Genomic DNA, 16,198 nt, shown 5'->3' with positions numbered 1-16,198 from the left:
GCAGCACAAACATAACACCAGAAATGGGCTTCAGTTTACTAGCTCCATATCCCTATTTTAAATTGAGAATAAATGCCACAAAATATATATTTCTGTGCCCCAATATTTATTTTTCCTGCAAAATGTTGGAATCACTGCTACCTTTACCTGCGATCCTGTGTAATGCTATCCAGTGGACAGGAATCCAGCATAACCTGCTTTTCTGAGCCCCGGCACACCAAGTGGGGGTGGCAAAGAGACATGGGGGTGGGAGGGGTTACTAATGGGAACTGAGAAAGGTGCCTTAAGACGGAAAACATGAAGCACTGTCTTTTCTAGCATTGTTATTGTGCCACTTTTATCATTACTAACAATTTACACAAAATCAAAATTATGAACACCAACCGCGAATACACAAAAGCAACACAAATGGAATCCATCTTTTGCATTGGCGTGTTGCGGTCTTTATTGAGTAATCTCTGGATTCAAAGTTTCACTAAGCCAGTAGGAACATGAATTGCCAGCAGTCGGGCACAAGTGCAGAACTAGAACATTTGGAGCTTTGAGTACAATTCTCTCATTTGCATTATGCATGGAAATATTTGGAATAAAGGAATTGAACTCTGTTAGTCAATTGTTGATGTCTACACTGGTTTCTTTCCTCGTCAGAGTAATAGACTAGTCAACAAGCATCTGTTTAATTACACCTGCATGACAATGAGCAATATCTGCCTTCGATGGTGGACTCCTCAATTCTCAGCCTGGATTCCGCGGTCTAGGAAGGAGCTGACCTTTTCACGCATGTCCTTCTCTAGTACATCCAGCTGGTCCTGGACACCTACGGTGTAGGGCCCCAGCTTCTGCTTCATCTCCTCCGCTTTCTGGATGATCATTTTGTTGATGTTTTCACTGATCGGGGAGATGGACTGGGTGAACGCCTCGATCTTCTGGTTCATCTGGTTGTTGAAGTCTCCCAGGTAGGACCCCAAGCTCTGGCGGACTTCAGCCATATTTCCATTGAGTTTCTCATTGATCTCATCAGCAGAGGCAACAAGTTTCAGCTTCAGGTCTTCAGCATTCTCAGAGATTCTGGTCCTCAGCTCCTCTGCGTTCTTCCGCATCTGGAACGCCATTAAACCAATCTGTTGGTTGAGTTTATCTTGAACCTCCTGGGGGTAAAGAGACAGACTCTGCTGCAGTTCCTGGACATTTTGGTCAATTTTCAACTTCAGCTCGTCAGAGTAGGGGGTCAGCTTCTCCTTCAAGTGGTCCATGTTCTCATTGATCTTCTGATGAAGTTCCTCCGCATAGGGTGTTAGAACCACTTGGGCGTTGGCCACATTTTCCTGCAACTTGGCCTGAAAAATCTGGATGATGGGCGTGAGCTGTTGGCGAAGTTCCTCTGTGTTCTCCTTGACACTGGCGCTGAATTTTTCAGTGTAGGGGTTCAGCTTCAGCTGCAGATCTTCAATGTTCTTGGCGAGCTGCTTGTGAACCTCATCAGCAAATGGTGACACCTTCAAACGAAGATCCTCCAGCTCAAGGCGGATCTGCTCCACAAGCTTCTCCGAGGTTTGGGTTAGCTGTGCATGGATCTGGGTGGCAAATGGAGCTAGCTGGCCTTCAAGATCTCCTGCGTAGAGGTTGACGTCTTTGAGATTATCTTTGATGAGCGTTCTGTTGGGGAAGAAAGAAAATTGTATTTAGTCTGCATAGGATGGCCAAAAGTGTCAACTTTGATCATTGTGCTCTGTGAACGCCATTTTCAGTTTTGGCAAACGGGTGGTGCTAATGCACAGAGAGGAGCGAGACAGTATATGAGGAGCGAGATATAGCTTGTGCGTATAGTGTCGATTGGTTATTTACCCACCGATTGGCAGCCCATGGTCATGCTAATCACTATTTAATCAAATAAAAGCCATAACAAAAGAGTTTCTAAACAAAAATAAAACAGCATACATCACATACATCACAACCAGAATGCCAATAAAGCCACGTGTAGAAGAATCGATGAGGGTGATAAAACCTATCATCAGAGAAATGTTTTCTGGGACAGAGAGGCCTTCCCTCATTACAGATGAAACCCACTAGGACAGACAGAATGATGGACAATTGGGTCACATGAGCATCCTTAACTTTCTTATTTTTAGGGCTAGCTTGATGAAGGTGGCCAAGATGCACAGGCCTGACTGGTCATTTTCCATGTGCAAAGCAAACATCTTTGAGAATGGCCTGGCTCTATGCTGCATACTCTCATATGGTACAAGATTACCCGCTCCCAATACTTTCGGTTCTAGAAAGCTGAAAAGATGGTGACAGGCACTGTTGAGCCTTAACCATTTTACAGCCAAAAGCAATATATCCCCATTAGAGCCCACACAACTATGTGCGGGCAGAATGAAACCTCTTCAGAGTCTCGGGAGGATAGCTCAGGGGCAACATGCTCGCCTTGGAAGCAAGACGACACGGAGCAACACAGGTTCGATCCCTGGGTCCACGCTTAGAAACCTCTGGGTATTAAGCGCGTTATAAATATCATATCATAGACCTCTGCACCCACAGAACTATGACTCCACCGCGACCCAAAACACTATGGTCACACAGAACTATGCCCCACCAGGAACCAAAGCACTATGCTCGTGCAGAACTATGCCCCATCAGGACCCAAAGCACTATGCTCTCACAAAATTATGCCCCAACAAAACCGTACGACCATAACTATTCCCCATCAGAGCCCTCAAAACTATGTTCTCACATAAACCTAAGATCCATCAAACTCAGCCCTCCATCAAACCCCAACAAACTGTGCTCCATCAGCATCATGGCCCGTCAGAGCCCAGAGACCTGTGCTCCCACAGAATAACGCCCAAATCAATCCAGAGAACTATGCCCTCACAGAACTATGCCCCCATGGGGCACCGGAGAACTATGACCCTATAGAACTATTCCCCCACCTGAACTATAGAACTGTATGTAGCCTTTCAGAGGATCAAAGCAAATGTGGCGCTGATGAGCTATTCTGTGCATTATTACAGCAATAGTTCCTGCACCGCAGCAGGAGTACAAACCGGTTATCCAGTGGGGCCCTGGTGTATTCATTCTGGAGTGGGACCTGTATCACTGTAGCGGGTTAGATATAGTAATCCTAGTGCTTCTCATGACGTGCGCCAAAAACAATATGTGCCCTATGCACAAAGGGCATCTGAATTTGCACATCACGTATGCACGCATTCAGGTGCCTTTGTCCATTCCTTTTCTGCAAATAAGGGGGAGTTTCTGCACATTTCAATTTACAATCCAAATTCAAAAACCTCGATGTGGATTAAAACTGTCCAGAAAACAAAAGCATTGTCCTGTGCCTGTTTCGGGGCAGGCACAGAGGGATGTGCAAAGCATAGTAGGAGGATTCCTGACCCCGTCCTGTGTTTTTCTTAAGAGTGAAAGCAGCGGTTTGAAGCACTGCTATAACCGTTGCATAAGGGAGAGAAATGCATTTATTAGTTTCACATTTCAGAGTGAAAGGTGCTTTCAGGACACTCCTGCATTTTTGGAGCCAGTAATCCAGTCATGCCAGGAGCGCAATGCCAACACTGATGTATGCAAGAGACTGTCCCGCGCATCTTTTGCGCCGCTGAAATGTCCAAGCAATCTTTGAGAATTATGTGGCCTGTTCATTTATAAAATGATTACAAATAGTGGGGCTTGGTAGCTAGATGGTCAACAATGGAGCGAGAGTGGTAGAGGGATATTCAACAATGGGTTCTGGGAGAGGGATATCCAACAATGGAGCATGATAGGTGGACATCCAACAACGGAGTGTGGTAAAAGGATATCACAACAATGGAGTGTGGGAGAGAAATATACAACAGAGGTGGTAGAGGGATATTCAACGATGGAGTGTAGGAGAGAGATATCCATCAATGGAGCGTGGTAAGGGGCTATCCAGCAATGGGATATCCAACAAGGGAACATGATAGCGGGGTATCCATTAATGTAGCTTGGTAGAAGGGTATCTTGCAATGGAGCTTGGTGGCAGTATATGTGATAATGTAGCTTGGTGAAGAGGTACCTAAATATGTGGGTTGGTAGATCAATATCACACAATGGGGCTTAGTGGCGGGTGGTAGTGGTGGTAGAAAATAAAGGACCTTGGTGGCAGATTATCTAACCAATCACGGATATTGGTAGAGGGATATCCAGCTATGGAGCGTGGGTGAAGGATATCCATCAATGGAGCTTAGTAGAAGGATATCTAGCAATGGTGCTTGGTGGTAGGATATCTAACCATGGATGTTAGTAGAGGGATATCCGGCTATAGGGCATGTGCGATGGATATCCATCAATGGAGCTTATTAGAGGACATTTAGCAATGGAGCTTGGGAGCAGGACATCTAACCATGGATATTGATATTGGGATATCCGACTATGGCTCGTTGGTGAGGGATATATATCAAAAAGCTTAGTAGAAAGAGATCTAGCAATGGAGCTTGCTGGCAGGATACCTGACCATGGAGATTGGAACAGGGATATCCAGCTATGGAGAGTGGGTGAGGGATATCCATCAATAGAGCTTAGTAGAATGATACTTAGCAATGGAGATTGGCAGAGAGAAGTATAATAATGGAGCTTGGTGCAAGGATAGCTAACAATGGGGCTCAGTGAATAGCTATCCAAAATGGAGTTTGGGTGAAGGATAAGTACCAAAGTGCAGTGCTAGAGGGCCATCACAAAAATGGGTACTGTCCCTGGGTATTCTCACTATGGGGCCCACTGGCTGCTTTTCTAATAGGGCAGGTGTAAGTGAGCTATGTAACAGTATTTCCTGTAAAATTCATCTTTCAGTCTTGCTATGGCCGGACACTTACTTGAGCTGTTTGCTGATTTCCGACTCCTGCATCTGTTCCCCTGTCGCCTTGGCAATGTTGGTCAGTTGACTAAAGTAGTCCCATAAGGCATTTGCCACTTGATCAGTGCTCACGTCTGCCTGAGACCCTGTGGGCATGATAAAATAAACAAGTTTCTCTGATTAAACAATTCATGCACAGCCCTCCTCAAGTGATGTGCATAGCAAGGGTATAAGATGGTGCACAGCCCTCACCATCAGGAGAGGTCACCCTTCATCTGGTTACAATCACCCACATTCTCCAATGCAGGATCCCGGGTGGCAGGTGCAGGTGAACACTGTCCCCTAACCCGGGACATGGGTGCCATTATACCCGAGAGACCCCAGTCCCCCCGGGTACCATGGAGCGGAAGATATACCTTAACATACAATATTACACAGATGCCCTAACACAGGGGTCTGCAACCAGTGGCTCTCCAGATCGTTTAGCCTACAGTTCACATGATCCCTCACCAAAGAGTATGCTGGCTAGTGCTGATGGGAGATGTAGTCTAGAACATCTGGAGAGCTAGAGGTTGCACATCCCTGCCCTATTACTAAACGTTCCTTCTCACAGGAAACCAAGCGTTAGGTGCACTAACTAGTGAGTGATTCCACTGAATCTGTCACCCACCGTCAAGCAAGAGTGATGGGAATCAATGAACATGAGGAGTGATGTGGGGCGAGGAGAGGCTGTGAAAAGAATTGAGATATATGTTCACTATAAAAGATTCATATAAACATTCACTTTAATTGTTGTGATGAATTTGGTCTCCAATCCGGTCCTCGAGGCCCACATCCATGCCAGGTTTTCAGGCTAGTCACTGAGTATGCAAGGAACTCTCATTTAGCATAGAAACAGTTGAGAGTCATGACTACCCATCCAATAAGTGAATTTGCAAGTGACACCAATGGGCATGGAAATGGATGCATCAAGCTGTTGTTTGTGTGTTCAAAATGTAGTAATGTATTCTCAAAAGGGTGTACTCCTCATCTAGTAATATATTAAATGTGCCACTACAGTGTGAGGGTCCAGTCTACATGTTTCGTGACTAACGTCACTTTTTCAGGGCTCATGAATTTCATATCAATATTTCTCTTCCGTGTCAGCGTTTATCAGATGTAGGAAAATATTAATATGAAATTCACAGGTCCTGGGGAAGTGGCATGAGTCAGGAAACACGCAAAGGCACATCACATATGCAGTGATCATCATGTATTAATGATTGTGAAGGATTCGGGTTTGAGACTAAATTTCGACATTTGGAACACCTGGACAACAGACTGGCCCTTACTTTTTGCTCCCCTTGGCGCCATTTGCAAAGTCACTTTTTGAACATGTACGCAGGACTCTATGTTGAGCTGCGGTGACAGTAATGGCCCAGAAATTGTAGAATACTCAACATGTGAAACGAAGGCAGCAAATCCCACCTGGAGGTCCTGCCTCTAGCACTCAAGTGAATCTTGTGTGACGTAAAGTCATTTCCAATAGAAACACTAAACATGTGAAAGGACCTTCAAGTTGGCAAATTGCGTGGTACTAGAAATTCAGACCAAAAATGTACCTCACTCCTATCCCACCCAGTTGGTTGGAGGCCAATGTAAACGTAAGGGAACCCACCACATAAGCGACTCTAGTTTCTGTTATTTAGCAGGTGCGCCCGACGTCCGACACAGGATTTAGTTTAATGGCTTTGCAATGGGCTGCATCACAGATTTGGAGGTATTTGCAGTGCTCATTCCTCCTAATTGAATTGCAGTTACCACAAGTGGTAACTGTGGAACTCCGACCAGATAATGAATTGTGGCAACTCCCTATTCTGAGCTCCCTTAGGACTTCATTGGGAAATGTAGGCATCACCTCGAGAGATAATTCCACAATTCCACCTGGAAGACATTCCTCCATAATTGTTGTAGGGTATATCTCCATGCATAAGTGGGAGGTATTTACTTCCTTGAGGGTTTTCAACAGACAGGAAAGACAAGAGGTAATTCCATAACCTCCAGTGTTTTTTAGATAATGCCAAACCCGCAATGAGAGCCAGTGGCAACACTCAGCACAGTTTCATACACTGGGGAAGAAGGGAGCACTGAAGTGTGATCCAGGAGGTTATCTTTTGATAAAAACCAATAAATCTTCTCTTCCAGAATAACCGATGTGAGTGCTCGCTGTGGACAGTCAGGCACCCACAGATTTTGATACTCTGTGGTTGGAGTCCTTTCCGAATACTGAAGTGTACCCTTGAGGTGATCAGATTGGCGACTGGGTATGTTTACTGTGTACAATAAAACCCTGTGCAATAAAGATGGTTGAAGATGGTCAATCCATTGTCTTACTCGACACCTATGCTGTACCTATTTAACTAAATAGGAGAAGGCAGGTGGGCACCCACACGTGTGCCAATGGACTTTATTTGGCCCCACGCTAGTGGTATGCAGTAATAAAATCGCAGCAAAAAAGCTACTTCCCCTCTTCCTACTTACCCTCTCTTCAATCACTAATAATTCCGACCCTAACGCACTAGTAGAGACCTTTAATCATACTATGACCAAGGCCCTCGACACAATTGAGCCTATCAGGCTACACAAAGGCAAACAAAAATCACACCTTAATACCGGGTTCACCCCCCAGCTCCAAAACCCTTCTATCCAATCTTGCAAATATGTACAAGAAAGAAATAATCCTTGCCAAAAAGAATACGTTCAATGAAAGAATCACTAAGGCTAACTCCAATTCCAAGGAGCTTTTCACGATCCTGCGTGAAATGGAAAACCCTATTCCGCCCACGGACAATATCCCAAAAGATAAACAATGGTGCACTAGCATCCAAAATGCTTTAGCCAACAAAATAGCTACTCTGCAGACCAAAATAGCCAACAAAAAAGCTTCATTGCACTCCACTGAGACGCATCCCACTCCACCCATTGTCACCCATAACATTGCTACCCCTTTTGGATTCACTAATGTCTCTATTTTCGAAACAGAAAATGTTATATTATCCCTAAAGCCTTCTAACTGTCAGGGTGATAGTTGTCCAGCACAAATAATCAGAGATGCAGCTAGAGATTTAGCATCCTTCATCTCCAAGCTAATCAACGCCTCATTTAAGTCATGCACTGTCCCAACTAACCTCAAAGAATCCTGAGTAATACGTCTCCTCAAGAAACAGACCCTAGATCCGGCCATCCCCACCAATTACAGACCCATCACAACGGTCCGATTTCTGCTCAAAATCATTGATAGAGTAGCCTACCTCCAAATGCAAAGCTACCTCGAGGCCAACCCTCTACTAGGATTGCACAAATCCAGATTCAGACCACAACACAGGACTGAAACGGCTCTAAAGGACTTAAATACACAAATCGACGAGTTGAAAGACAAAGGTAAAACACCTATGCTACTACTCCTCAATTTATCAGCAATATTTGACCTGGTGGATCACACAGTGTTATGCGAACACCTAGCGTCAGCGCATATTTCTCGAGTGGTGTTATAGCCTGGGTACAATCCTTCCTAGTGAACCGTACAATGAGAGTGTTCTCCCCCTCAGCCTCAGCAGACCCAATCCAAATTACCTGTGGAGTTCCACAAGGTTCATGCGTCTCACCGACAATGTATAACATCTTTACCAAGCCACTCTTCGACAAACTTGACAGGCTGGGTGTCACATACACCAATTATGCTGATGACACCAAGATCCTCATACCCCTTTCAGGCAACTTTGCCGAAGACACGGCTCTGGTAAAGAAGATATACCTCCTCATTCAGGCATGGATGGCCTCAGATGGCCTCTGACTGAATGACGACAAAACTGAGATCCTAATTCTGGGTTCTGACTCTAACCTAAAAAAACTCAGCCCCAGTTACGCTGCGTTCAACATTGATGGCAACGTAATCAAAGTAGTAACTCAGGTAAAAACTCTAGGTTTTTACCTTCATTCTACATTATCACTAAAAAAACAAGTCAGCTCCATGGCCTCATCTACAGCTTATACCTGTAAACTGATTAGATATTGTAGACTCTTTTTATCTAAAGCTAGCTGCATTACACTCACCAATGCTTTCATAATGTCTAAACTAGATTATTGTAATGCCCTCTACGTAGGCGCTAACAAAAATATCCTGAACAAAATACAAATACTACTAAATAATTCCCTTAGAGCAGCTCTGAATATAACCAGCAGAGAGCACATCTCCAACACCAGAAGAGACCAGCATTGGCTAAAACTTTGTGATAGGACACTCCTCAAAACATTATCACTCACTTTTGAATGCCTCCATGACGCTGCACCTCCCTATCTATCTGCCAGACTGACCAGAAAAGCTTCTACCCCCCATACTACATGGATTGCGAGGGCAAAACCACAGCCTTTTTGTCGCAATTTATTGTGAAAACAGCAATTTTTGCCACGATTGGAACCACTTTAGTGGGATAGGAAACCATGTCATAGGGATGTCAGAGTGATCTGTGGCCTCTGGAAAAGGGGAATCCTATAAAACAAGGGTCTGCAACCTTTGGCTCTCCAGATGTTTTGGACTACAACCTCCACCAGCTCTGGCAAGCATAATCAATGGTTAAGGATGATGGTAGTTGCAGTCCACAACATCTGGAGAGCGGCAAGTTGCAGCCCCCTTCTATAGAACGCATCGTTCAATTGTCATCCATACTGTATTACTAGGCCACAGTCTTTACCAAGTCAGCTGGTTAGCCCCACAACCAATAAGAAGGCATGATCTCAGATCTTCAAATCAAAAGAACAAACCTAATATTGCCTTGTGAGACGTGCAAGCAATGGAGCACGCCCCTGTGATGGGTCGGTCCACCTGGCATTGTCCTTCCTGCCCACCTCCCTGTCATTGTACTGCCACGCCGCTCCTGCCACAGTCGCAATAGCATTGACTACCAGTGAACACGAAGACTATATAGTGGCTAGAGATGGGCCTCCATGGCGATAGGAACTTGCACCCTTTCAAATGCCCTTGGCGACATGTATAAGCTTTATCAATGGGTTAGAAGCAAATGTAAAGAGGAGAGCAGTTGTTCACCAGTTTGGTTCATGATGGGTCTTGCCTCAAGGACAGCTCTTTCTGGCACAGAATTCTGAGCGGACGAACCAGTTCTTTAGTAATTAAGCTTGTTTCCTGTTTAAAAGCTTTGGGGCTGACGGATGAATTTTAATAGTAGAATTCGTTTAATAATAATATTTGTAATCCCTTGGTGCTGATGATGCTAAAGTTATTATATTGTAATAACTGTGTGAAGATGTTTTAAATGCGTATATTCATGGTTTTGAGGATGAGGTTTTTAATAAACGAATACAAATAAAAATAAATAAAAATGTAAATACCTGTAATGGCCAGAACGGCCAATGTCAGGGCAACTGCTTTCAGGAACATCTTTGGCTTCAAATGAGTGCTTCACCACCTGGAAACTAAAACAAAATATATATCAATGGACGGATGCCAAGGTGCTCCTGTGGTGAATGTACTTCCTTCTCCCAATGCCCCAGTGCCCAGGGTTTTGGGTAATTATCTCGAGACTAGGCACTGCCAGGGAGCCCTATGCTTTGGTTATCAGAAGGGCAGCCACGTGTCTGTGGCCACAGAAGACTGCACTGGCGCCCCTTCTGCCCCAACGTCAGCTGTCTTTATCGCCACCCTTATACGAGCATTGCGCTAAAATGGCACAGGTATTTACTCGCATCTTAGACCTTGTCTTCTGCCTACTAACCAGGCCCAGGGTAATCCCCAACCCAACCAGGCGCTGGCGATGTTTGCTGGAGAAACTTTAAATATGTCAGTTCACTCTACAAGCTTACTGTGAGCCCCTTATTATAGCCAAGCAAAATGGAGGGAAAGAATAAAAGCGCCCTATAGTGCAAGTATCTGGCTCCTTGGTGTCCAGGGCCTCATGGTTGCATGTGATTCTCGGTGCTATGCAAGCATCATTTATCACATGGTTAATTAGTATGTAGATAGAATCCCAGGTGTTTTGGACTACAACTCCCATGATACACCACCTCTTACTCTAGCAGCTATGGATATTGGGAGCTGAAGTCCAAAACATCTGGGGTACTATGCAACCGCCTAGAGACCAGTTGTAATTGGTGGGCAATGCCTCTATGGAATGATTCCAATCAACACATTCCAAAGATTCCAACCCCTGCCCTGCAAATCCAGCAATCCCTCGTCTCTCTGTCCCAACTATGGGGGCACAAGCCAAAGCTACCCCCCTCCCCCACCTGCCTTCCCCTCTAACCTTCCCCTGCCCTTCCCAGTGCTCCATGTCCAGAGCAGCTTCTAGAATTCCCTGGGCCAAAAACTAAAAGCAACTCTGCTCTGTAACAGGTCCGTGAACACTCACCTATTCCTCCAATCAGCCCCAAACAAGGCCCAGCTGAGCTGCACCCAGAGGAGGCAGAGTCCACGACACGAACATCACAACACAATAATGAGATCATCTAGGCAGCAACTCCAAGGGCCCCTGTGTGGGGCTCTGGACACCCCAGGCACAATGCTTGGGCCCGGTGGTACTCACCACTGTGCAGGGAGACCCCAACAACTCCATGGGAGTTCTAAATCTCACTCTGGCTGGGAGAGGGCGGGTGTTGGAAGACCCTCACATGGCTGCGGGGTCTGTGCCCCCCCAGGGCACCCTCGCCAATCCATTTCACCCCGATCATATTTATGGCGATCGCCCACCGCACCGATTCTATCCCCTTCCACCAATCAAAGTGCACCGGGGAGCCTGCATGGGGACCCCTCCTCACCTCTGCTGGCCCTGCACCTCTGCTGGCTTCCACCTGATGCCCAGCCTGATCCCCTGCTGGCATTTATGCAGAATGGGGCAGGGCCTTTCCCAATCGATGGGGGCGGAGAATGCCTCCCAGTTGGCACGTGACACCACACCAGTGACTCCAAGACACTGCACACGCTTGGACTTTACCGTCGGCCAGCGTGGCTGCTGCCAGCACAACAGTGTGCCATGTATGATAGCGCCACCCTGGCGAGGGTACTCATGGGTCCTGGCATTCGTCATCGCTGGGCAGCTGGCCCAAAGCGAGGGGGGAGTGAGGGGGGTGGAGAATGCCTCCCAGTGACTCCAAGACACTGCACACGCTTGGACTTTACCGTCGGCCAGCGTGGCTGCTGCCAGCACAACAGTGTGCCATGTATGATAGCGCCACCCTGGCGAGGGTACTCATGGGTCCTGGCATTCGTCATCGCTGGGCAGCTGACCCAGGGCGAAGGAGGCAGTGGGGGCCCGGCGCTGGATCACAGGAGTTCCATTTGGAAAATGTTAATCAGTGATATAAAAATACTTATTTGTTTAATCTTGAAAAACATTTCATACATGAGGCGCATGGCAGGAAAATGAAAGAAAACATCCACCCAAATGGAGCTTTGAAACAAATGTTTACATATAAAAGTCAGTAGGAAGATCAGAAAGAAGAACTTGCAACAGGTCTATAACCAGTGCCCTACACGCCATGAAGGGGCCGATGGGAGCTTCTTTAAGAAGAAGTGAAGAGGCAAAAGACACTGGTCTTGTAATGCAATGGCAATAGCTCTAGCAGAGGGTGACAACTCCCCCCACTTGACATCCTCTGCAGGACTCACCCGGGGCACATCAGGCCAGTGATGGTGTAATTGCACAGGGGGCCAGGGCAGACACTTACCTAATCTCCCTGGAGGCTGCAGACCTTCCTGTCAGTGTGGGGGTCTGATTCTCACATCTACCAGAGCAACAGCTTGCAGATCAGGGCGGGACTGAGAGGCAGCCCCTGCCCCCTGTATATAACTGGGCAATGAAACTTCCTAGCTCAGGGCACTATCCACCTACCTCTGGGAGAGCATCCTATGCCTCCAGGCAGTGAATATGCAGCCAATAATGTAAATAAGGAACAGGGGTATCCTTACCTTCAGGGCTGTGTCGCCATTATCCATCGATGCCACTGGATCATAAGCAGTATGTAATCCCCAGCCTGCACACCCTATTCTGAATCCCACCAACATGTGGCCCTCTGCATTAAGACATTACATCATAAGTCAACCAGGAAGAAAAAAGGAGATATGAACATCGTTTACCTTCACATTTAGGGTCCAGGGATAAAAACATACCTTTTTATTCATTCTGTCCATCCCACCACCCTGCCCTATGTTACCAACCACAGTCACCTTCTCCCATGTCCTAATCTTGGATCAGTCCAATAGTAAAGAGGTTTACTATTCAGGGACTTACCTGCAGTACCATAAATAGATCTGGCAGATGCTTTAAGCTGAAATATCTGCCAGGATTGGCCGAAAATGCTCTAAATCCCCTCACGGACATAACACTACTCAAACCTGAACTGATAATTGTTCCAAAACGGCCTTAGAATCCCACAGGTTATATTAACCAAACACATTCTTTTTTGTGTTTTTCACTATTCCCGACCCCCCTCCCTCCCTCCCTGCCCCCCTCCCTCCCTCCCTGCCCCCCTTATATACACTTTCTCACCACCGCTATATTTTTGGATCCGTTTTTCCGGCAAAATAATTTGTAAAAAAAACCCCATCGAAAAATAAACTGCCGATGTAAGCAGGTTGTGCCCACCACACCATTACAAAGCATTTCCCCTACCCACTTGCTACCTGCATCTGAAACCTTCTCTTCTTTCCCTCCCTCTTACTTCCCTCTAGTGCACCTTCCCAGAAGACTAAAGTCTGTTTTCCCCGGGTGGGTGCACAATTTCTACGGACAAGGGTGGGTGCTTCGAAACTGCTAATTTGGTGATTTGCCACAGTACGAAACATAGTAACATAACATAATGTTTATATTTGTATTTACTTGGTTGGTCTGCCACTTGGACCAGAAGTGCCGTACAGAGAGCAAAACTACGGACAGCGGAGGCAGTCCCTTGTCAGTGTGCCTTCACAAAGTTTCAATGATTGACCATGTTGGTGCAGTTGGACTAGGTACTGAAGGGGCAATGCGTTGGCACATAAGAAAGGGGCATCATTAAAAAGCACTTTTAAGAAGATGCAGGCAACAGTAAGCGGCAAAACACTATAATATCTGTATTATGGTACAATCAGGGAACACAGGGCCTCATTATGTATGTGTGATATCTTGAGAGCGTCCCAGATGGGCTCCTGAAAATATGACCCCAATAGTGTTAGGTCTCCCTAATGTTCAATAATATTCTGATCTCCATGCATTCCTGGTGCCCTACAAAAGCATGCACCCAGAAGGCCAGAATAAGGGACCAGCCTCATACAGTCGATTTTCTTGCAGGGCTTTAGCAGGGAAGGCACTTCTTATGTGAATATTGGCTTAACCTTGAAGCTAAACCTCTCCTGGGGTAGTGGGAGGAAAACTGGAATTGGTTGGCTCGTGCTCTTCAGGTTCTGCCTATCTTGCCATCCTAACAATCCATGCCAGAGAGCAAGCAAGAGATCTCTATCACTTCCTGGAACAGCAGAGCATTTGCTCATTTGTTCCTTTTTTTAAAAATGATTTTTCTTGATTATTTCATAGTGATAACAATAAAAAAAATGATTAGATAAATGTATTAGTAGGTATTTCATAACCAACATTACTGGAAAGAAGAATGCATAGTGTTAATGGATAGATGAAACCCACACGTAATGAGGGCAATATAAGAATGTAGTACAGATATAGTGGTGAGCAAGATTGATGATCTAATCAGCATATGATGATTATGATGGGACGGACAAGGGGTAGACATATTAAAGACGAACAGAGAACGGAGGGAAAAGGGAACGGGGGAGCATTCAAAACATTAAAAGTTGCTTAAAGGTTATAAGAATACACATGTAATCATTTATTTGAAGCATTGAAGAAGTTGATATTCATGAACCATGAGTTGACATATTGTGAAAGGAGAGATATTCAGTAAAAAAAGGACAATTTACCATTGTGTTTTAGACGCATTGCCATACAGGGTTCTAATCTGTGAATGTGACAACATTGTTCCACCAACCTTTGACAGATAGGTTTTTAGAGTCTTTCCAGTTGGGAGTGATGAGTTTAACAGCGACTGCAATAAATAAGTCATAGAGACCATAGGCGAGATGTGGTTTCTTTCCATTTTCAAGGGATATGCTCCCCAGGAATATGTTCCAGAACGTTATCGGAGGATCGACTTTGAAAATGACGTTCAGGAGAGACCACCCCTCAAGCCAGAATAATTGAACAAAGGGGCACTGAAAAAACATATGACTGTAGGATCCACAGACATTGCCACAAGTCCAACAGTTTCATCTGTACCAAAATTGGTTTTCAACAGGCGCATTGGGGTTATAAAGGCCCTGTGAAGAAAGAAGAATACATTTTGCGATATATTGGCAGCTGTGGAGACGGTTTTGACCTTAGTCCAGAGTAATTCTGAGGTTTTGTCATCAAACCTCTTTCCACAACCTGTTTCCCATTGGGCTTGGATGGACCATCTATCAGCAGGAGAGTCTTTGGCGCCTAATCATTTATAGAATTGGGCAACTTTGATATTGGGAGTAGAAGTCATGAACAGGGTTCTTGTAGAGTTCGGAGTGAGCCCGTTCTGAGTGAAATGCTGAAAGTTATTAAGGCAAGCATTAACTAATTTGACATAAAAGCTGAAGTCTAAGGAGGGTTAGGAGAATCCTTTTTTTCAGGTCTTGGTAGTATTTCCAGTCAGTAGCGTGATAAATTTGATGAATTAATCTAATACCTTTACTAATCCATGACTTCCTGTAAAGTGATTTGTTATTAAATGTGATAAGTTTTGTGTTCCATAGATATGGCGAGAATTTGAGAGTTAGCTGGCGAGTAGGTTGGAAGAGAAAGGTTCTGAGGGCAAAAGCAACCACCTTGATCGGGTCAGTAAGATTATAAAATAGAGATCAAAATATATAGACCAAATCTTGGGTTTTAATAGGTCTGGTTAATTCCCTTTGAAGAACAAACCAGGAAAGAACAAATCAGGAAGGGAGGTCCTCGGTTTCAGTGGAGGTAAGCCAGATGATTGATTGTTTAATTCACTTAAATATCTCGGTCTTCTCAATACCTATTCCACTAGGAATACCATAAAATTAAACTCTTCATCTCTTCTCCTTAGACTCAAGGAACTTACCTCTCTTTGGTCTCCGATATATATGTCTTGGTGGGGTGTGTCTTGAAACTATCAAGATGATGCTTTCACCCATCCTTCTCTATTACTTACAAATGCTCCGCATTCCACTCCCCATGTCCTTCCTCTCTGCTGTCAACTCTATCCTACTCAATTTCTTATGGGTCATTGGCAAAAAGAAAATAATTGCTGTCAGCAAGCTTAGAGCCCTCCTTGAACAGGGTG

At 45.2% G+C, this 16,198-nt stretch overlaps 1 protein-coding gene across 1 annotated transcript; it reads right to left on the bottom strand.

The window, feature by feature from the left end:
* Positions 1-420: 420 nt before the first annotated feature.
* Positions 421-11,754, bottom strand: LOC138487880 (apolipoprotein A-IV-like). The gene is made up of 4 exons (XM_069614497.1): positions 11,633-11,754; positions 10,211-10,294; positions 4,845-4,971; positions 421-1,656 (listed from the first exon to the last, which is right to left on the bottom strand). The coding sequence occupies exons 2-4, from the start codon at positions 10,257-10,259 to the stop codon at positions 729-731; spliced, it is 1,104 nt and encodes a 367-aa protein (XP_069470598.1). The 5' UTR covers positions 10,260-10,294; positions 11,633-11,754; the 3' UTR covers positions 421-728.
* Positions 11,755-16,198: the final 4,444 nt, after the last annotated feature.

This window comes from Ambystoma mexicanum, chromosome 9 (genome assembly GCF_040938575.1).
Source record: "Ambystoma mexicanum isolate Mex_15411 chromosome 9, UKY_AmexF1_1, whole genome shotgun sequence".
Lineage (NCBI taxonomy): Eukaryota > Metazoa > Chordata > Amphibia > Caudata > Ambystomatidae > Ambystoma > Ambystoma mexicanum.
The sequence above is the reverse complement of the archived record's forward strand: the minus strand, read 5'-3'. Positions and strand labels throughout refer to the sequence as shown.